The following is a 21,856-nucleotide window of genomic DNA, read 5'->3' as shown; positions in this document are numbered from 1 at the left end:
CCAACCCCGGCACAAAATGGGGAGAAGATGAACAGAAACTTCCTCAGAGAAATTCAAATGGCCCAAAGGCACATGAAAAAAATGCTCTTCATCACTATCATCAGGAAGATGCAGATCAAAACAACAATGAGATATCATCTCACAACACAGAGATTGGTCCACATCTCAGAGAACAAGATCAACCAGTGCTGGCATGGATGCATGGAGAAAGGGACTCTCATTCATTGTTGGTGGGAATGTTGACTGATCCAGGTGTTTGGAAAACATTATGGGCATTCCTCAAAAAAATTAGAAATTGAACTTCCATATGACCCAGGAGTACCACTTCTGGGAAAATAACTTGGGGTTGCAAAAACACTGCAGAAGAAACATCTGCATTTCTGTGTTCATTGCAGCACTATTCACAATAGCCAGAATCTGGAAACAACCTGAGTGCCAGAGAACAAATGACTGAATCAAGAAATGGATACATTTACACAAGAATACTAGGTAGCCACCAGGAAAATGAAGTCATGAAATTCACTTATAAATCTCTGGACATGGAGAGTATCATGCTGAGTGAAATGTCAGAGGGAGAGAGACAGATAAACGATTGCACTCATTTGTGGGATGTAAAACGCAGAATAAAAGACAAATATCCAAGGTTAGTAGAAAAAAGGACCAGGAGGATTGGAAGCTTGCCTCAAAAGCTGGGGAGAGAAGCAGTTGGGATAGAGAAGGGACTACAATGACAATGATAGTTGGGAATGATCACTCTGGATAAGAACTGCGTGCTCAAAGTAGGTAAAGGAACTAATATGATAACCTCTCAGTACCTATATTGCAAAACATAAAGCCCCAAAGGAGAGAGAGACAGAGAAAAAGAAGAAAAGTGTGCGTGCCTGGGGGGTGGGAGGGAAACTGGTACCTTGGTGGTGGAAAATGTACACTGGTGGAGGGATGGATGTTGGAACATTTTATGACTGAAACCCAAATATGAATAGCTTTGTAACTGTGCATCTCATGATGATTCAGTTAAAAGGAAAAAAGATCCTAGTGAAGAATAGTTTAGGAAGAATTTTGCATGAGTACACACATCTGGCTGCACCTGTTGGATATCATTGGTTTGTCCTTTCCCCCTTGCCACTAGGAGCTTAGGTTTATCAGTCACACCCATCAAAGTGCTCCCAAGTCACTCCCATTCCTTTGTTTATCTGTAACCACTTCTACCAGTTTATCTGCTCTTCCTCTAATCAAACTCTGTTAATTGGTAAGGTCAGAACTTCTTAGGACACTGAATATTATAACATTGCCTTTCTCTCCTCTTTATGCCTTTTGAATAATTTACTTTAAAGCTATGTCTTTTTTTGTATAGACACAAGAAGACAATATCATGTTTTTATAACTTGGGAATTAATTGGCCTCAAATATTATTCCCTCCCAGGCATCTGCTTTCTCCACTTAAGCCTCAGTTGCCCTCAGTTCCTAGCACCCCAAAGCAGGGTCCCCGACGTGGGACAGGAAGGATCCAGGGCAAGCGGTGAGTTATGTGCTACCCTGGCATCGAGATGGGCCTGGCCAAAGTGCCTAATTCTTAACTATAAGTTAAGAGCTTGATCATAGACAAATGCTGTCATGATCCAATAGTAATTATGAGACTGGGACCCTGACAGGGATAGGAAAGACTGATCTGGCCTGAGCACTGTAGTCTGAGATTGAGATGGCCCCAGGAGAGCAATTCTATAAGCTTTAATGCATCTCTTATTTTGTCCATACAAAATGATTAATATTATGAATTCTTATATGTTTTCTGGCTGAGGAGAAGAGAAACACATTCATGGGACTCCGCCCTTGGGTGGATCCTCCTGCTGAAAGAGAATTAAATCCTAGGAGAAGCATCCCCTGAGGGAAAAGAACCTTACCCTATTGCTGACCATACCTATGTGTATGCCCCAACCCCCTCATGCTGTGGAGATTTAACTGGGCTGTAAGAGTGGGTTGGGGGGTCAGATCCATGGGGGCCAGATCCACAGATCGAGAGAGAGACCAAGAGCCGGGAGAGAGGCAGAGAGAGAGAGAGAGAGAGAGAGAGAATGAAGTAAGATGGGAGAGAAAGAAGCAGGAGGAGAATCAGAGGAGAATGGAGATGAGATTGGAATAAACTGTGATGAGACCAACCATCTTGGCTCCGTCCCTTCCCTCGCCCTTGCCTTTCTTTTTATTTTTAGTTTTTTACATGCACCCAGGGGTCTTACTCCTTGCTCTGTCATAGGGACCTCCTGGAGGGACTCAGGGGACCATATGGGTGTCGGGGATTAATCCTGGGTCAGGATCAATTTGTACTCTCCCTCCAGCTCTTCATAGCTTTTTAAATTTTTAAAAAACTTATCGTTGTGGTGGTGGTGGAGGAAATGTTTGGGGTTCACTCAGTGCCAGAGATCAAACCCTGGTCAGATACGGTATCATACGTGCAAGGCATGTATTTTACCACTTGAACCACATTCCTGGCCATGTTATGAGTACATTGCTTGAATCCCAGTAGCTATAATAATTGCTGCAATTATTATTAGTGATAATATTAGACATTAGAATCACAGTAAAAAAGGATGATAGATTGAACAGCTTAAGTCTAGATGGGTTTGGTTCCCAGTAAAAGAAAGGGAGAGGCTCTGTCCCAAGCCTCCTCCCCCTTTTTTTTTTGCATGCTTGTGTGTGGCCTGGGTTCCTGCCTAAACAGCCGAAAATGTTCCTTTATTAGAGCAGAAGTTGGGCTCCTGCAGAAAAGACAGAAGCAGTAGAAATTGAGCTTTCCTGAAAATTAAACTTAGATGCTCAGAATTTCCTAGGAGCCTCTGGTAAAAAATGGAGCTCAGGGAAAAAAACTTCCAGGATACTTCTGGATAAATCTTAGCAATGTCTTTAGAGTGCTATAGCCAGACTAGAGCCTGTAGGAGGCAGAGAACAGCACAAGAAAAGGTGGTGTTGTTTTTTTTTTAATTTTTTTAAATTTTTGGGTCACACCTGGCAATGCTCAGGGCTGACTCCTGGCTCTGCACTCAGGAATCACTCCTGGAAGTGCTCCAGGGGACCATAGGGGATGTTGGGAATCAAACCCGGGTCGGCCTTGTGCAAGGCAAACATCCTACGCACTGTACTATCGCTCCAGCCCCAAGAAAAGGTGGTTTGGGGCACAAACATCCTTGAAGTCCTGTGCCCACAGATGTCCTGTAACCCCAACATTTCCATGACGGGATTCCAAGGGACAGGCGGTATGCTTTCTTTTTCTTTTTAATTTTTTTAGGTCCTGTTTTTTCTTTTCATTAAAAGAACTCCTGGGTCAGATATGGTTGAGAACCACCTCTGTGGAGTTAACTGTGCCAAGTAGGCTTTGAGACACTCTTATACTGCTGCTGTCTGGATTTGCTCGAGAAATCTTTCCACTCCTGGAGGGCCAGTGACCATCCTGTGGAACCCTTTCTGTTGAGCGCTATGGGAGCTGCAAGGAGGGGGTGGGGTGCCATGATGCTGACTGAAAATATTCTGGAGGGAAGGTTGCTTCTATGTGAACTTCTGTCCCAGGGTTCCTGAGAGTCTCCAAGAATCCCTCTCAGAGCAAGGGCAGGAGCTAGAGCCTTGTGGTGGGAGGGGCTGTGGAGCTGGCTGCTCCTCTGCTCCCCTCACCCCCCTTCCTGGCTTGGGGAGTCTGCACACACGCCAGACAAGGATTGGCCAAGGGGAGCCCCACAGCATCCCTTCCTCCCAGGGTGGCTCCGAGCAAGACTTTTCCTGCCACTTAATTAGGCTTGTGCTTGGCTCCTCTGAGAGCAGGACTGAGACAGGGCCGGCTTTCTCCCCTCAAAGCTGCTTTCCTGGCTTCATTGCGTCTCCCGGGGAGCCCTCCTTCCTGCCCTGCGTGCCTTTTCCTGTCTAGACCTCAGGGCTGGATCAGCAGAAGAAAAGGAAAACGATCAGATTGCCATGCCAGAGGATTACTTCCCCTCCCGGCCCGGCACGTGGCCTCAGGCTGTGCAGCGCAGATGGGGGTGTGTGTTGTGAGTGTGGCCAGGTGGATGTGTGTGTGAGCACGTGTGCAGAGGTGTGGATGTGAGTGCGGCTGTGTGGATGTGTGTGACCGTGTGTGTGGATGTGTGTGTCAGTGTGTGTGTGTAGATATGGGAACATGTGTAAGTATGTGGGTGAGTGTGTACTGGTAAATGTGTGTATGCGTGTGTGAATATGTAAGTCTGTATATATGTGAACATATATATAAGTGTATCTATGAATCTGTGCGTATGTATGTATGAGTTGTATGTGTTAACAGATGCATGCGCGTGTGTAGTGTATTGGTAAGCATGTAAATGCCTGTGGACGGGTGTGGTATGTGTGAAAACATAGGTGTTTGTGTGTGTCTGTGTGATTTTGTATGTTGTCAGTATGGCTGTATGTGTGAATGTGTGTCTGTGTGTGTGCACATACTCACATGTATACACTAGCATGTGCCTGGGTCTCTATGTGTGTGAGATCTAGTGTTACTGAGTATGCAGGGGAGAATGATGAGACATCAACTGTGAGAGATGTGTGTGTGTGGTTGTGTGTGTGTGTTTGCATGCATGCATGCACACAAAGGTGAGAAAGAATGTGTGAGGCCACAGACCAACAAATAAGCCTAAGGAAGCAGAAAAGGTGTTGGATGATAAAGTCAGAAATTAGAAATTATTGACCACAGGAGAAATAAGAACAAAATGTTCTCCTGGCGGCAAGGTTCTGGGAAAATAACATTCTGCCCAAATATTCTGCACAAAGACCACTTTTCTCCAGGTGAGGACTTGGCCACAACTATGAAGCATTATCCAGGGTGCTGGGAAATCCTGGGGCTGGGAGTCAGGAATGTCCACTTACCTCTTGGCTCCCTCATTTGCTAGTTTGCTCAACATCCTTGGCGCCCTGTTTCCCTCACCTGAGAGTGGGGTTCCTAATCCATGCCTTAACAGGGGAAAAGGTTTGACAGAGGTAAAAATCTGATGCTGGCAGTTGCCCAGGGCCCTGGCATGGAAACCACATAGATGCAGCAGGGCTGGCCTGCTCTGAATCCTGAATCTGCTGTTTATCAACTGGGCAGATCAGACACCAATTCTCCCTGTGCTTCAGTTTTTTCTTTTCTTTTCTTTTTTTTTTTTTTGCTTTTTGGGTCACACCTGGCAATGCACAGGTGTTACTCCTGGCTCTGCACTCAGAAATTACCCCTGGCGGTGCTCAGGGGACCATATGGGATGCTGGGAATCGAACCTGGGTCGGCCGCGTGCAAGGCAAACGCCATACCCGCTGTGCTATCGCTCCAGCCCCAGTTTTTTCTTTTATAATTTGGGCCCATACACTTCAAATTAGGAGAGTTCCAAGACATTTTATGTAAATTGTTCAACATAGAGCCTGCACATAGTAAAAGCTCAGCAAATCGTAACTTTTAGCAATGTGGATGCAACATAGTCTTTGTGAGGTCACTTGGATTTTCCTAGTTCTTGAAAAGATTTGGCTAAGATTGCTATCAGTTTCTGAAACAATCTACAGTGACAACTGTGAAGAAATCACTGTTGTTTCAAGAGAATCTTCAAGAACAGAAGACAAAAGGTGTAAGGTGCTTTGAGCCCCTCACTTGCTGCCTTTTCCTTGGTGTTGCTAAGAGGGTCAATGATTCCTTCACTGGATAGAAATGAAGAATGAAAACATCCCAGAAAACAGAACCTGGGGCCGGAGCGATAGCACAGCGGGTAGGGCGTTTGCCTTGCACGCGGCCGACCCGGGTTCGATCCCCGGCATCCCATATGGTCCCCCAAGCACGGCCAGGAGTAATTCCTGAGTGAAAAGCCAGGAGTAACCCCTGTGCATTGCTGGGTGTGACCCAAAAAGCATAAATAAATAAATAAATAAAAAATTAAAAAAAAAAAAAGAAAACAGAACCTAACTAGATCAGATAGTGAGACTCAACATGTCACTACAGGCAAGTCATTGCCTAAATAAATGTCCTGGTCAGAATCAACTAATTTAGGGGACTCCTGGCCTTTATGATTCCATCATCATCATCATCATCTCTCTCTCTCTCTCTGTCTCTGTCTCTGTGTCTCTCTCTCTGTCTCTCTGTCTCTCTCCCTCTTTTGGAGAGGATGATAAGGGGTTATACTCAGAGGTATTTGGGGGCTTATCCTGGCTCTGTGCTCAGGAGCAAGCCCTGGCAGTGCTTAGAGGACCATCTGTGGTGCCAAAGATTCAAACCAGGGCACCTCAGCACCTCTGTTGCCCGACCCGTTCTCCTGTCTTGGAGCTGATCCCTCTCAGCAGGAGCCCTCCCGTGACTTGGTTTTATGTTCCGCAGGGCACTTTCCAACTGCCCTGATGCTCTTTCCTGCTTTCCTGTGAACAGTTTAACAGACTTGTTCCATGGATGAGAATACAGGTCACACACAGAATTCCGAAAGAAATGAATGCGACAATCGCTGTGCAGTACCTGCCGAAAACCGGGTTGAGAGTGTTGGGGACGTAGTGGTCCCGATCTTCAATGACTTTTTTCCCCAGGCTTATTTTGATATAAGGGTCACACTGTGGGTACAGAGCAGAGAGATGCCATGTCATTGTGAGGTGCAGTTTCTGGGTAAGACTCGGTGCTCCCACGCCCACTCCCAACTGATGAGTAGATGACACCATGGCACCCAGGGTTACAGGCGGGGTCTGAGCTGTGTGTCCTGGGGTGGCACATAGCCAGCGTGTATGTGTGTGTGTGGAGGGGGTTAAGGGGGTGAAGCTGTGTGGGGCAGAGAGGAGCAACAGGAGCTAGTGTCCTCTGAGGTCACATCTGTAAAAGGAGAAGGCTGAACCAGAGGGCCCAATGTCCCTTCCAGCTCTTAGATTAATCCCCTTTGGGACAATCCTCCTGAATACATTGTTTTGATAGAATATCTTTCTCCTAGTGAGATAACAGACGCCCAGAAAGAAAGAACATGACAATTATCGAGGCTGATGACTGTAATTATCTTGCTACAGGAGAAGGCCCCACACCCAAACTCTTACCAGGCCATTGTTGTCCTGGGGCTGGAGCGCTAAGCCTCTAACAATGTAAATCCTAACCGTGCATTCCTGCGGGACACTGTCAGGTAATTCCCGAAACTGCCTGGGAGGGGCCGGCACGCTGGGGTCATCCGACAGGGGGTAGATCCTAAAGGAGCCCTAAGAGAGAGACACACACACAGATAAACTCACCTGGTGCCGGGTGACCTGGGGAGTGCCCCCTTCCTGGGGAGACTCAGAGACAGCCCCGGGAGGGTGCAGAAATGGGGAGGAAGTGATCCATACTTGCCTATCCCAGTAGGAAGGAGAAATCACAATAAAGTGGTTACTATTTGGTTTCATAGGTCACAGGGGAAGAGGAAGAACAAGGCAAAAGCAGGGAACCAGGCAAAAATGTAGGCAAGAGAAAGAAGTAGCTGAGCCTGGTCCGATGGCAAAGGAGGGGGAAACACTGCACATATTTTGAAGATAGGAAGAAATCACTGTCACTGTCATCCCATTGCTCATCGATTTGCTGGAGCGGGCACCAGTAACGTCTCCATTGTGAGACTTGTTCCTGCTTTTGGCATATCGAATACGCCACGGGGAGCTTGCCAGGCTCTGCCGTGCAGGCGAGATACTCTTGGTAGCTTGCCAGGCTCTTTGAGAGGGACAAAGGAACCGAACCCAGGTCAGCCAAGTGCAAGGCAAACGCCCTACCACTGTGCAATTGCTCCAGCCCAGGAAGAAATACAATTAAAAAAAAAACTCAGTAAAGTACTACACTCGATTTCCTTTCCCTCAGATTGCTGCCTTTAACACTGTCTTACTCTAGGCTGGAGACATAAACATGATGAACTGGAGAGCACGCAGAAGACTGGGGACTCCTGAGCACTGAGTCAGGCAACCCTAAACACTGCTGGGTGTGGCCCCAAATCCTCCCCCCAGGAGCCGGGAGATGGCACAGCTGTATGTTCAGACCAGGGTTCATCCAGGGTTTGATTTTCGGATTTTCTACACCACATGGTCCCTCAAGCATCACTGAAATGCAGCCCTGGAGATCCTCAAGTACCTCTGGGTGTGACCCTGGAGCCCCCAGCATGGCTGCAGTGTCCTGGGCAATCTCCAGTACCACAAGGTCTACAATATTGCATCCTTGGGAACCCATGTTGAACTCTGTTGGCTGAGTATCATGGGTGGGGCCAGGGGCCTCCTGACACTGCTTAGGAGTACAGCCATCCCCTAACAAACAAACAAACAAACAGAAACCCTCCTAAACACTCTGCTGTCCCATCAAACTCCCTTTCATCCTTAGCCAAAAGGTGTCACTTCTTCCAGGAAACCTCCAGGACTGCCCCTGGGCTGGGTGTGACTCTACTTTTCTCATCAAACCTGCACTCAGTAGCATGGTAACAACAGACCTATATGGTCTTTCTCCCCCATCATGAGCTTCCTGAGGATGAGAATGGTGTAGTGCTCTTCACTCTACCTCTAGGATGGCATGCAGGACAGAGGATGGAGCAAGGGCACAAAGAGTGCTTTTGAGTGAAGAATCATCAGGTCAGCTGGAGGGGCCACATTATTACTCTTAAGCATCTTTCAAACACAGGAGAAAACAGCCCAGCAACATACTTTCAGCAAGGGAAGCGCTTCCTAGGCGTTAGGGAGTAAGAGTCGCAAATGAACTCAAGGCATGCAGTCTGCAGAGACATGAAGTGGGGTTGACCCTCAAGCCACCTTCAATGCCTGGGTGGGGGGGTGTAATGAGAACCTCATGAGACTGTGTGCAGGATTTTGTCCTCTGATCGATGAACACAGTCTGCTCTTGATAAGGGCTTAGGAAGTAGGAGCCCATCTGCCACGGATTTGCCAACTGTGCACAGAGGGAGGGACTGTGAGGAAAGCAGAGACTTCGCCGGGAAGGTGCTTTAATAGCGGCCGGAATCCAGACCTGTGGGAGCCTAGGGTGAGTCACTAGGTCAGAAGCAAGCAGGGAACAGCTCACAAAGAATGCGACATCCGAGCTGGTGATTAAATAAATGAGGAGGCGTTGGACAGCCCACGGATGCAGAGGGAAGGGAGGGCATCCAGGGAAGGAAGAAGAACCTGTCCCAAGGCTCCAAGTTGTGAGAGTACAAGGTGTGTTTGGGGTTTGGGAAAGGTCGTCCGAGAACGCGGGCACGGCAGGGCCTGGGAGACAGGCAGCTTGTGAAAAGCTGGCTCCACCTTGGGAAGGAGTTGAGACTTGATCCGGTGGAAACCCAATGATGTCTTTAAGAAGTCAAGAACCCTGATTAGGGCAGGTTGCATGTGGAGTGAACTGTGGCCTGGAGAAGAGAGGTGCAAAGGGCATCAGTTGGGGTGTTGAATCAATGGTCTGGCTAAAAGCCTGGGAGGAGGCAGGAGGGACAGAGAAGAGGAACTCGGGGTGGCTGAAATTATAGGATTCAAGACTAGGGTTGGTGTGAGCAGGGAGAAAAATGCATCCCCAAACGGGCTCATTTCTCCCCCCACCTCATTGTCCCTTTTCTGGTTAACATCTTAAAACATCCTTCAGATGACAGAGTACCTATCTTTGCCTTAGAGATTGCTTGATTCTTAGGTCTATAAAGAAAGTAGAAGTTGATTGTGTTGTGTTTGGGGGTGGGTGTTGGTTTGGGCCACACCTAGCTAGTCTATCCCAGACGCTTTGTTAAGTGAACGCTTTAGGGCAGGGGATTGAACTGGGGTTGGTCATAAACTGGTGTTAAAGTAAAGTAAGCACCGTAATGCCTGTACCATCTCTCGACTCTCAAGGTAGATTTAAAACAGGACACACACACACACACAATTTTACTCACTTTAAATTCTCCTACTACAGAAGGATCTTCGTTGTCATCTGATTTGCCTCGATATAGCTTGAAAGTATCAGAGAAGTCTGTCAGACCCTCAAATTCTGCTACATCTTCAAGTTCACAATCATATACCTGAAAGCCATAAGTAGATGCTTAAATTTCTCATCAAATGCAGGCAGGATAAAAATTCAAATACTGATAACACCAAATGAGCATGGGGATGTGAAATTCTAGTGCTAGGGGGAGTGTAAAAAGACACACCACTTTGGGAAAATGTCAGGAATTTTCCTATGAAGTGAAATATGCAATTTCTTTCACTTTAATAGGAGAGATCATTGTTATGGTTAGATAGTCCTCATTCTAGAGTCCCCCCTGCCCACTGGCATTGTTTAAACAACGTTAATATTTGCTTTTAATTGAATGAATTCCAGTCTAAAAAAACTGAATAAAGGACTGGAAAACTCAAAACAGTAAGATCATAAATACTTTCCCCACCTAACTTAAAAACGTGCCTATTTCTCCTGGGCAAATGTGCCCATGGTTGTGAATTTATTCTGCATACAGGTAACATGACCAGATTTTTAGCTGGTGATTGATGACTCTTTGAAAGACAGAATGAAGCACATTAATATTCCATACTGTTCTGAAGAGCACTGAAACTTTTATGGATTCTTGGGTAAAAGTGGACAGTTATTGGACAAACTACTGTGGTGCCAATGACATTCCTAACCTTCTAGCTGATAGTCCTCATGTATCAAAGTGTCATCAAGTAACCACAAAGTAACAACTCTACTTGTTTTCCTGAACTTTTAGCAAAGCCAAAACTGCAGGAGAAGTACCCAGGGGGTCGGAGTGCCAGCCTTTTTTCATCAGCATCAACCATGGACCTTCTAGTAAAAGCAGAAATGGATGGAATACCCCACCCACAGCAGCATAGGTACCTTGAGTTTGGAATAGCCCTTCTGTATATATTGTCCACATTTTTCAAAATCCCCTGTAGAAGCATAAAATTTACTCCACCAGTCCACAATTTCTTCCTCCTTAAGAAAGACATCACAATGAAAAACTCAGGTGATAACAACGTAGACTTCCAATCTTAATCGGAAAGACTATATGTATCAGGTATGAGAAACAGGTACTTCTGAACCCTGGAATAGGTAAGATAATAATGATGTTTCTTTATATTCCCAATGGGTAAAGTATTTATGATACTTCTACCCAGAAACTGGAAGTGAAATAGTCATCCTTGGTCAATGAAGAATTTTTGGCTTTGGTGTCTATCTGTAGAGTGGCTAATGTTCTTAAGTCTTATGAAAACAATCTATTTATTTGCCTATCTTTTACTTTTTATACTATTGATTTGATATTTATATACACAAACAAAATAACCAATGCGTGTTTTTATATGTTATTTCCATGGTCCTCTTAGCTACAATGCACTAGAAAACAAAGTTCAATAAGCTAAGAGTTGGAAAAACTGGTTCTAATTCAAGTTCCATCCTTTACATTATAATCCATACCCTTATGGTACAGGCCATACCAGCTTGGGCAAGTTGATTAACGTCTCTGAACATCAACTTATTTATCCAGTAAATGGGATAATAGCACTACCTGTTTCCATCTGCCTCAGAGGATTGTTTTGAAAATAAATTAGATCATTAGGAGAAAGAGCTTTGATATAAATGAGAAACAAAGGTAGGGAGGTATTATGTTTCATTTAGATCATTGGCTCTCAAGATAGCCTTGGAGATTCTGACCCAATTAGCTTGGGGTGAGACCAGGGAATCCTGGTTATCCCTATGCAGCCAGCATAGAGAATCTCTAGTTTAGATGGGCAGTTCTTGGTTGGCAGAAAGTACAGCAGACCAGAACCACTGTGGAACATTTAAAATTAGTGCTAGGGGTAGGGGGAGAGTGCTCAGGGATGACTCCTGATGGCGTTTGGGAGACCATACATGATGCCAGGGATCAAACTGGGGTTAGTCATGCATGAGGTAATCATCTTAACTCCCTTATTAGCTCTCTGGTCCAGTGGAACATTTTTAGACTGCAAAAGGTTGTCATTTATGGAAGGAAACTACATTGTTTACAAATATCTTTTTTTCCTATAAATATTCTTCCTTTTAAAATATTTTTAAATGACTCACCATGAGATACAGTTACAGACTTACAAACTTTCATGATTATGTTTCAGTCATACAATGATTGAGTACCCATCCTTCCACCAGTGCCCATTCTCCACCACCAGTGTTCCCAGTATGCCACCCAATCCGCCCTAACCCCCACCTCTGTGGTGGGCACATTCTCATTTAATCTCTCTCTCTCCTTTTGGGTGTTATGGTTTGCAATACAAGTAATAAGTGGCCATCATGTTTTGTCTATAGTCTACTTTCAGCACGCATTTCCCATTCCGAGCGAGCCCTCCAAACATCATTCACATAGTGTTCCCTTCTCTATCTCAGCTGCCTTTCCCCTCAGCATGTAAGGCCAGCTTCCAAGCCATGGAACAATCCTTGTGGCCCTTATCTCTATTATCCTTGGGTGTTAGTCTCCCATTCTGTTACTTTATATTCCACAAATGAGTGCATCATTCTATGTCTGTCCCTCTCTCTCTGACTCATTTCACTTAGCAAGATGCTCTCTGTTTATAAATATCACATTTGGAACAGATCCTCATCACCCCCTCATGTTATTTTGATACCTGGGAAAGAGTGATATTGCCAAAACAAAATGTCCACTGCAACACAGCCTCCAATTAAGTCTGGAGGGAAGATGCTTTTTATGTAATATATAAGACATACATCCATTTATTTTCCCCTAATGGGTCAGTATATCAAACCCTCAATTAATCTTTTTCTTTGCATATTAGCTATAGGCAGAAAATACATAAATATTAAATTTAGTAAAACAGGTACAACAGTTACCTTTTCTGTCAGCTGCTCATCAAAAATACGACCAGGAAGAGGGCAATCCATGTAACAGGTCACAAGGTACGGAGACCCCACGGTCATTGGTTTGAAGAGAAAGAAAGAAAAAAAATGATTATTCAGGTCTGATTTATAATTTGAATGTTTGGAATTATTTAAGTTATTTTATTTCAGATGATCTCATAGTTAAATGCACCTCATTTAAGGTTTATTTGCTAAAAATGTGCAAAAGGGTTATAAACAGCATTAAAATGAAAGGCACAAAGGTAGCCACCCACATCTTGTGTTTTCAATAGAGTTAAATTAGAGTTTTCAAAAGTTATTTGACCTATTGGCTCCTTTTAAGAAAAAATAATTGTTAAGTGCTTCCTGGAAATCTACTTTCATTAAGTGAACAAACTTAGAAGAGTGCTCCCAACCACCACCAGATTCCACCTGAGGTACTACTGCCCCCTGGATATCCCTGGTTGGGGTGGAGTGCATGTTGTCCACTTTGGAAGAAAAAAAAAAAGAGTTAGATAATTTCACATAGACTAGGTGTCATTCTGTGTGTGTGTGTGTGTGTGTGTGTGTGTTTGAACGCACTTTGAAGATTTGAACACGCGCATTCAAATTTTCTTACTCCAAATCTTTTATCCCATTCAACTAAAGCATATCCTCAGTTGCCCTAATTTTGGTCCCTGTTTTTCTTTATTTTAGGGGCCCTACCTAGCAGTGCTCAGGGCTTATTTCTGGCTCTGTACTCAGGGATCATTCCTGGTGGAACTCAGGGGACCATATGAGGTGCCAGGAATTGAACCTTGGTAGGCAGCATGCAAGCAAGCACCCTACCTGCTGTGCTATCGCTCCAGCCCCTAATTCTGATACCTTTAAGAAATCCTAACCCTGGTGTTCTTGTCTGGCACTAGTGCTACATCATCATGTGGATCTCTTTCCTTAGATTTTCCTATGCTTATATTAGAACACCCAACACATCTTTATTCACTAAAGCTCTTCTGAGACACCAACTTTCTCATTTTGAGTTCCTAGAAAAATCCTCCCCTTATTTTAGGTCATACCCAGGAGAGGAGATTGCAGAGTTAGGGCATAGGGTTTGAGTCTTTTTCTAGTGCTCACTGGAACACTAGTGAAGCTTTCCCTCTAAGGCAAGTTTAAAGCGTAACTGCCAAGACCCTTTCTGAAATCCTAACTTCCGGGTCATTTTGTACAGGAGGAGAGAACCATGGCTCACCACCAGCATCCCTGAAGGAGGTGGTCTGCAGCATCTCCCCTTTGTTCTCTGGACTGACTTTGCTTTGGCACAAATCATCACCAAGAAAGGCAGAGAGACAGAGAGATGTGACCATTTCTTTCTATTAGAGTCATACCAAAGCGGGGTTAAAGGTTAAATCGTCACAGCCAAATTGAGATTTTGGAGAGAGAGATTTTATGTCCCCAAATGCTCGAGCATTCTAAATGATTCCGGAATTCAAGATTTTCATGTCTGCTTATTGGCATCTATTTTTAGCTATTCCAGATCATTTCAAAGAAAATAATAGTTCATGATTGTATAAACATTACTCAAAATATGATGTTGATTTTTAAATTTAGGACAAATACAAGAGAATTTCTTCATATTTGCTAGCTCATTCGTTCATGTGAAGAAAACAGAGGCAATTTGCTTTATTCAAATGAAACAAAAGAGCTTCCCCATGGGTAGAAAACAACTGTGCTTGTTTAAATATCACCTCAATATCACATTTGATTAAGGATCACCTCTCACTCCAAAATCTACTAATAGAAAGATTCTGAAAGAGAATTCCAGTCTTTAGGGCAAGGTCCCAGGCAGCCTCATGCATTTCTTATCATACATACATGCACGGTCGTTGGAGAAGCCATTTTGCTGAGTGCTGTTGACATACTGCTTAAGCACTGGAATTGGAAGGTAATTGTTGAAACGGCCATGTAAGAATGTCCAGGTTTTCTGGCACTTCCCCAGTTATATGTACTAGAACTACATATTATAACTTTTTTCATGGCAGCAATGAGTCCAATTGTGAAGAATTTCCCCAAGTCAGTGCAGGATAATAATGTCATTTGCTGTGAGCTGACACTGTCACCCAAAGCCAGTCTCTAGTCCCCGTCAACAGCACTATTAATTCAACCACCTTATCAATGGACCCAGTTACAAAGCCTGGATTGAGTTAGTAGAAGGAGATGTACATCACACAAATATCACATGTACTTGAAATGCATACATGTAGCATGTATATGTGCACAGACACATATACATATATAGTACACATATGCATTTTACTCTATATCCATGTAATATAAGATATCAGAAAGCAAGTTATTGGCTCTTCCAAGGCTTATCTTTACTCCTTTGACTTTACGCAGATCTGTAGTGCTTTTCCTGAGTCTATACTCAAGAGATAGTTTTATAACAGCAGAGTCTTAGCAATACCCTATTGCTTCCCCAGGGACTACACTGTAGGTATGGCTGACAACTTTTGCCAGGTTGCAACTTAAATTTATGATGTAAAATAAACCTCAATTGTTTCAATAGTTAAGTCATCATATAATCACAGATGAGAAATGAGTGAGAACATCAGTCAGGATAGACTAGTTTCATTTTTTGCTCTGGTTCCCCAGACTACTGCATCCATAGCAGTTAGGAATAAGAATCAGTTGACAATAAGGGGTAAGAATGCTGGAGGCAGGTTATAGAGCAGGATCTCAAACTACCCTTTTCCAGAGTAGCTGTGAAAATGTGCATAAAAGATCTTGTATATTGTACAGTTCTTCCCACTGCTGTTTTATTGAGACTATTTAGGGTGACTTACAAAGTGAGTATGGTAGTTTATGCCAATTCGATGCTGTCCTTTTATGACTGTGGAGAATAGGGTACAGAATGAAACACAGGGTTTCTCAGGGCTGGCTGAGAGGCCACATTTAACATGGTCCAATAATTAGTGAGTTTAATGCAGTGGGAAGGAAGGAAGCACTGTTTATGGACCTAACATATTAAAATGCAATCATATGCATTTTGAGACCAGTTGACACATTAAAACATGCTGCGAAAGTTCATCATAAATGCCAACAAAAACAAAGAGATATTTGATATTTTCTTTTTTCTGGGCTCAAATCTCTGTTTCCCGCCCCTGCTTTCCTTTTGGTAGAACTGACTGGGACTGTTTTAAAACAGAGTCCTGAATGAGGAGGTTCACTGATTTCTTCACTACAACACTATGAGGAATAGAAGCATCTGGGTTATTGCTACCCTGGTCTGGTCATTGAAAATCCATGATATGTCTGATTCCTACAGAAAAAAAAAAACCTATTGGGTTACCTGCAATTTTATAATGCTTCAAATCTCCTATAATTTTTTTTTATTAAATTATACCAATACTCAAACTGCCCAAATCAACAGTTCTCATACCTGCTTATACTTTGGAGTCCCTTGTGGGGGGCATTTAAATATCATGATATCGATGGCCTTGTCCCCCTTTGTAAAAGTGGGCACTAGTGTCAAAACTACTGAGGATTATGGTTTCGATTCTTCATATCAACAAATAATTTATTATTCCTTGAATCACATTAAATGGTCACTTGACCAGACTTACCTACTGCTCAGACACCTGAATGATAACATTGACATTATTCAATTATTAGTTCTGAAACTTACCTTGGAAGCCAGTAATGGTTTGGTGTCTTCTATTTCAATAATGATGTCCCTGGAGGGCGGACTAGACATAAGGGAGGCTAAAAGACAAACAATCCCGTCACCTAAGATACTTACAAAAACTTGCTGACCAAGCCAGTTCAAATTCAGGTTTAACAGACACAAAGTAGTGGTGGCTTTAACTCCTGAATGAGACTCATTTAACAGAAAGGATTTCTCCCAAACAAAGAAAATAGCTCAAAGATTTATTACTTTTCTTGAAATATGGTATGATTTTAGAAACCTGGAGAGAACTCTATGGTTCAGTTTCCTTTTGTCTTGGACAATTTGCCAGTGCTTATACACAGGCCATGTTCAAATAAGAAATGATCAAAATGGGTCTGGGAGAGTGGTAGAACCATGCCAAGGATAAACACTCATCTGCCATGTGCAAGGCCCTGGGTTTGATCCCTGGCACAGCAGAACAAACAAAATGAAATACCGAAACAAAAAATTGTTTCAATCATGTTTTTGGAGGATAGGGTAGGGAAGGACCTATTTCTGAAGGGGGAGGAGGGCTTATATCTGGAATTTGTTTCTAAGAAACAGATAATGAACTCAGGGAGAAAACTTGCACATTTTCAGCCTGAGCTTCAGTAGTGGCACTGCAGACCTGATTCTCACAGTGTTTGCAGATAGAGGGGCACACTGGGGGTTCTACAATTCTCTGGACATCTGGGGTTAGAGCAAGGGTGCAAGGGCTACCCCTGGGCTCACTAAGCTAGAAGATGGTGCTAAGTCTCTGCCAAGGGCAGGGTTTGGGTGAGAGGAATGGCTACCTTTTGTGGGAAAAGACATCCCATAGTCAGATCTCTCCTCAGGAACCCAGAGACCAGACACAACAGACTGCCAAGCCCATAGAATTTTCTATTTAACCCACTAAGACAATTACATAGGGTGTAAAGAAAAGAAGGAAATCAAGGCAGTGAGGGTAACTATTTTAGTACTTTAGTCTCTCATTGAATCCATCAATAATTTTATAGAATAGGTACCACTAACCCTATTATACAAATTAAGAAAGATAAATTATGGTGAAGAGAAGGCAAGTGACTTGCTTCAGATTTAACATTTAACAGTGGGGCCTTAAAGTTGGTGCAGCGGCAAGGCATCTGCCTTGTATTTGTGAGGCCCTAAGTTTGATCCCTAGAACCCCATGAGCCAACTGTGACTATGATTCTTGGTACCCCCAGTGCCAAAAGAGAATATATGATCTTTAGGATACAGCCAGGTGTGTGTGCATGTGCGTGTGTGTGTGTGTGTGTGTGTGTGTTTGTGTGAGCACTGCAACTGAAGTGTGCAAATCCCAGCAAGCACTGCAACTAAAGATACACAAGCACAGTGGTCAGAACTGAGAGTCTCAGTGAGTATGTATGGGGACACCACCACAAGCCTCTGGGAGTACTCTAACCAGAATATCACACTGAGTTCCACACAAAGAGCACAATCCTGGCAAGCATCGAGGCTGAGTGTGAGAGCTGAGTGTAGGAGCCACCACCAGATGTGTGGGCCTGGGAAGTACCATAAGCTAGAAATCCCTAGTCATTCTGGCAACAACAAAGGGTAGGGAAGGGGGAAATGCATATGTAAATGCAAGCTTATACATAACAAATGCATATGTACATACATACAAATGCACAATCAACATTTAATAGTAAGTGGAAGCATGTAACCCAGGTCTATTTGATACCTTAAGCTCATGTTTTAATCATTATTCAAGAGTTTAGACCAGAGTAGACAGATTCTTTTTTTTTTTTTTTTTGCTTTTTGGGTCACACCCAGCAATGCACAGGGGTCACTCCTGGCTCATGCACTCAGGAATCACCCCTGTTGGTGCTCAGGGGACCATATGGGAAGCTGGGATTTAAACCAGGGTCGGCCGCGTGCAAGGCAAATGCCCTACCTGCTGTGCTATCACTCCAGCCCCAGAGTAGACAGATTCTTGATAAATATGAGAGAAATTGTAAGGGGTATTATTGGAAAGTCAGGTTGAGACTGACATGTTTTCCCTACTCTATGCAGTCACTATGCCATTTTCAATACATGGCACCCCCAGATCTAGCAACCACTTCTAGTTTCCAACTACGCCCCCCAACAAAAAACAAACCAACCATTGTATGAGACTGATACCCAATAAGAGTAGAAACAAGGCCGAGGAGGATTGGTCCAAGGTTGGAAGCCTGCCTCAAGTGCTGGGGGAAAGGGCAGTTGGATAGAGAAGGAACCACTATGACAATGATGGTTAAAAGTGATCTCTTTGGATGGGAGGTGGGTACTGAAAGTGGGTAGAACACTAAACATGATGGCCTTTCAGTATCTGTATTGCAAACCATAATGCCCACAAGTAGAGAGAGAGAGAAAGAAGAAAAGTGCAGCTTAGAGGCAAACAGGAGTGGGGGTGGGGAGTGGCTGGAGGGATATTGGGTACATTGGTGGTGGGAAACGTATACTGGTAGAAGGATGGATGTTGGAACATCGTATGACTGAAACCTGGTCATTAACAGTTTTGTAACTGTGTACCTCATGGTGATTCAATTTAAACAAAATAAAATAAAATAGAAACAGCTCCGGACAACTGCACCAATATTGAATGTGACAGCCAGATGGGCAGGATGTGAAACTAAGTGCAGGCAGGGCAGCTTCCTTTCTCTGTTATCAGTGCTCCACTTCACTGTCCTCATATAACACAAATCCAGGGACTGGAGGAAAAGGTTCTGTGTGGGTCCAACATAAGGTACAATCAAGCTCAGACTTCAGCTCTGGCTTATCACTAGCTTTTAAGTTGAAAAGAATTGATTTTGGTATGTGGGGAAAACAATGCTATCCTGTCGTCTACTCCTGAATGACTTTCTTCTTCAAGTGTTCTCTGCAGCCTTGTTCACACTCCCCATTATTTGTAGAGAATCCCTAACCAAGAGACTTCAAAATCAGTCCCAACCTATACTGACAAATAGACACAAACACGTCCATACAAGTGGCTCTGAGGCCAGACAGAGCTGCAGTAATTTGTACTTTCCTAAGGATGCTACATACTCAAATCAAAGAACTCTCTCATAGAAACACAAGAAAAATGCTAGGAAATGGATCGCCTCAATTTAGTAATCCCAAATAAAACAAAGCCTGCTGTTATAATAACTGTTATTGTTATGGGAAAAAATGTTGCCATTTTAAGCACCAGCCATTCTGCACAAAATGCTTTGCATGGGAAATTTCTTGATAAATGCATGTAGGGTTTTGCTTTTTCACCTTAAGTGTGACTATGGGCTTAAATTTTTCCTCTGCTTTGAATCAGAGATACAGGATGCGCAGAACTAGGAAGATTATGAAGATTAAACAGAACTGATGAGTGGTGCATCTCCTTAAATAGAAGACCTCTCTTCAGTCTTTTTTTTCCTTTTTCCTTCTTTTTGGGTCACACCCGGCGATGTACAGGGGTTACTCCTGTCTCATGCACTCAGGAATCACTCCTGGCGGTGCTCAGGGGAGCATATGGGATGTTGGGAATCGAACCCAGGTCAGCCACGTGCAAGGCAAATGCCCTACCCGCTGTGCTATTGCTCTGGGCCCCTCTCTTCAGTCTTGAGGCTGAGTGAGTCTGTCCTTTCTGTAATGAGGAATCTTATGAAGACAAGGACCTTGGGACTTTGTTCCTTGAGGTGACTCAGTCCTCGGCCCCTAACACAAACCCTGGTACATGGTGAGCAAAACCAGGAAATATCAAAGGACAATAGCAAAAATGCTATTTATTTAGTATCATTCATTTGAAAACTCTTATGAGTTACCATTTGCTTCTAATGTAACTCAAGCCAGCTCCTTTACACTAGGAAGTGCCATTTTCCCTACCTCCATGATAGCAATCAAATACTATCTTTCAAAACACATTTCAAGGTAATAGCATAGCTTGAGCATTATTTCATAACTCCCAGCTATTCCCCTGAAATGAGGCCTGGATTCAAGCATAGCTCTGCTATTGCTAACAATTCAATAAAAGCCACATCACCAACTATACACACGACTGTTTCAAATCTGGACAGTGAACACCCCTTCAGGAAGTTTGCGAAGATGAAATTAGATCATGTAGGAAAAGCCCTAAAGATCTCTGACATGCAGAGACTCACGTTTTACCTTTCAGCTGTGGCACAATGTCCTCCTTCCCTGCATATGGGTCACAGCGGAAGCGGTCCAGGTGCTCGATGGTGCACTGGCCGACAACAGGCTTCCTCCCGAACTGCCGGTGGTCGATGACCTTGATCACCAGTGGCGGCATGTACAGCTCCTCCTTGGGCAAAAACTGGGGAACCACAGAGGTGGGTATCATGTTTATACACCAAACCTGACAAGGGCAGCTTTGCCAATCGACTCTTTTTTGATTGTTTGTTTTTCTTTTTTCTTTTTTTTAAATTGAATTACCATGAGATAGTTACAAAGCTTTCATGTTTGAGTTTCAGTCATACAATGATCAAACACCGATCCCTCCACCAGTGCACATTCTCCACCACGAGTGTCCCCGGTATACACCTGCTTCCCACCCTCCCCCTGCCTCTATGGCAGACGGTTTTCCTCATACTCTCTCTACTTTTGGGCATTATGGTTTGCAATATAGATACTGAGAGGCTATCACGTTTGGTCCTTTATCTACTTTCAGTACACATCTCCTATCCCGAACAATTCCTCCAACCATCATGCCAATTAACTCTTTCCAAGAGGCCACTCAGATTCCCTCTGCCCACTGGACCCAGTCCAGGGAACTCCAAGTATGTAGTCAGGTATTGGCTAGGCAAACTGCAGCATAAAGGACAAGAGCTCCAGGTCAGCTTGCCAGGGATCAAATGTGGCTTTGCCAATAGAAATTGCACAGTCTTAGGGGACTTATCTCGCTCTTCTGTGACTGTTTACCTCCTCAGTAAGAGTGGAGCTGATGAGCTACTTTGTGTGATGTGGTTGGTACCTAGTTCTTCTCATAACAGCTGAGCACTGAGTTAAAATTCCCTTGGCATTTGGAATTGGACAAGACAAAGTGGAACAGTTCAAGGACATAGATGGGACTCTGGAAATCTTTTGATGCTGATACTTGGTGCAATATGAGCTATTCATTTTTCCTTGAAGCCTTCTGACTCCTCCAACTGGAACAATGGCAGCAGTGACATTGCCTGTGGACTGGGTAAACTTGAGCTGTTATCACTCGGTGTGGCACATGGTTTAGGTGAATGTCTACCTCTGGCAAAGCCCAGGGTCCAGAGCAGGGGTGGGTGGACTGAGAAGCCTTCCTTACTTCCATTGATGAAGCCTATAACTTAGGAGATGAGGGAAGAGTTTGGGTGGCAGACTTGGGAAACACATGACTATGTTTCTATCTGTGTGTGATATATGCACATTTCAAC

At 43.9% G+C, this 21,856-nt stretch overlaps 1 protein-coding gene across 1 annotated transcript in view; it reads right to left on the bottom strand.

The window, feature by feature from the left end:
- Positions 1 to 21,856, bottom strand: part of MYOF (myoferlin) — a 159,253-nt gene that overhangs the window by 22,416 nt on the left and 114,981 nt on the right. The window contains exons 37-43 of the mRNA XM_004607526.2: positions 20,601 to 20,766; positions 16,443 to 16,519; positions 12,773 to 12,784; positions 10,790 to 10,888; positions 9,855 to 9,980; positions 7,039 to 7,194; positions 6,479 to 6,570 (exon numbers count right to left, since the gene is read on the bottom strand). Of these exons, the coding sequence (XP_004607583.2) occupies positions 6,479 to 6,570; positions 7,039 to 7,194; positions 9,855 to 9,980; positions 10,790 to 10,888; positions 12,773 to 12,784; positions 16,443 to 16,519; positions 20,601 to 20,766 (728 nt within the window). The remainder of the gene's footprint in view (positions 1 to 6,478; positions 6,571 to 7,038; positions 7,195 to 9,854; positions 9,981 to 10,789; positions 10,889 to 12,772; positions 12,785 to 16,442; positions 16,520 to 20,600; positions 20,767 to 21,856) is intronic.

This window comes from Sorex araneus, chromosome 11, assembly GCF_027595985.1.
Source record: "Sorex araneus isolate mSorAra2 chromosome 11, mSorAra2.pri, whole genome shotgun sequence".
NCBI lineage: Eukaryota > Metazoa > Chordata > Mammalia > Eulipotyphla > Soricidae > Sorex > Sorex araneus.
Note: the sequence above shows the minus strand (reverse complement) of the source record. Positions and strands in the feature narration are given on the sequence as shown.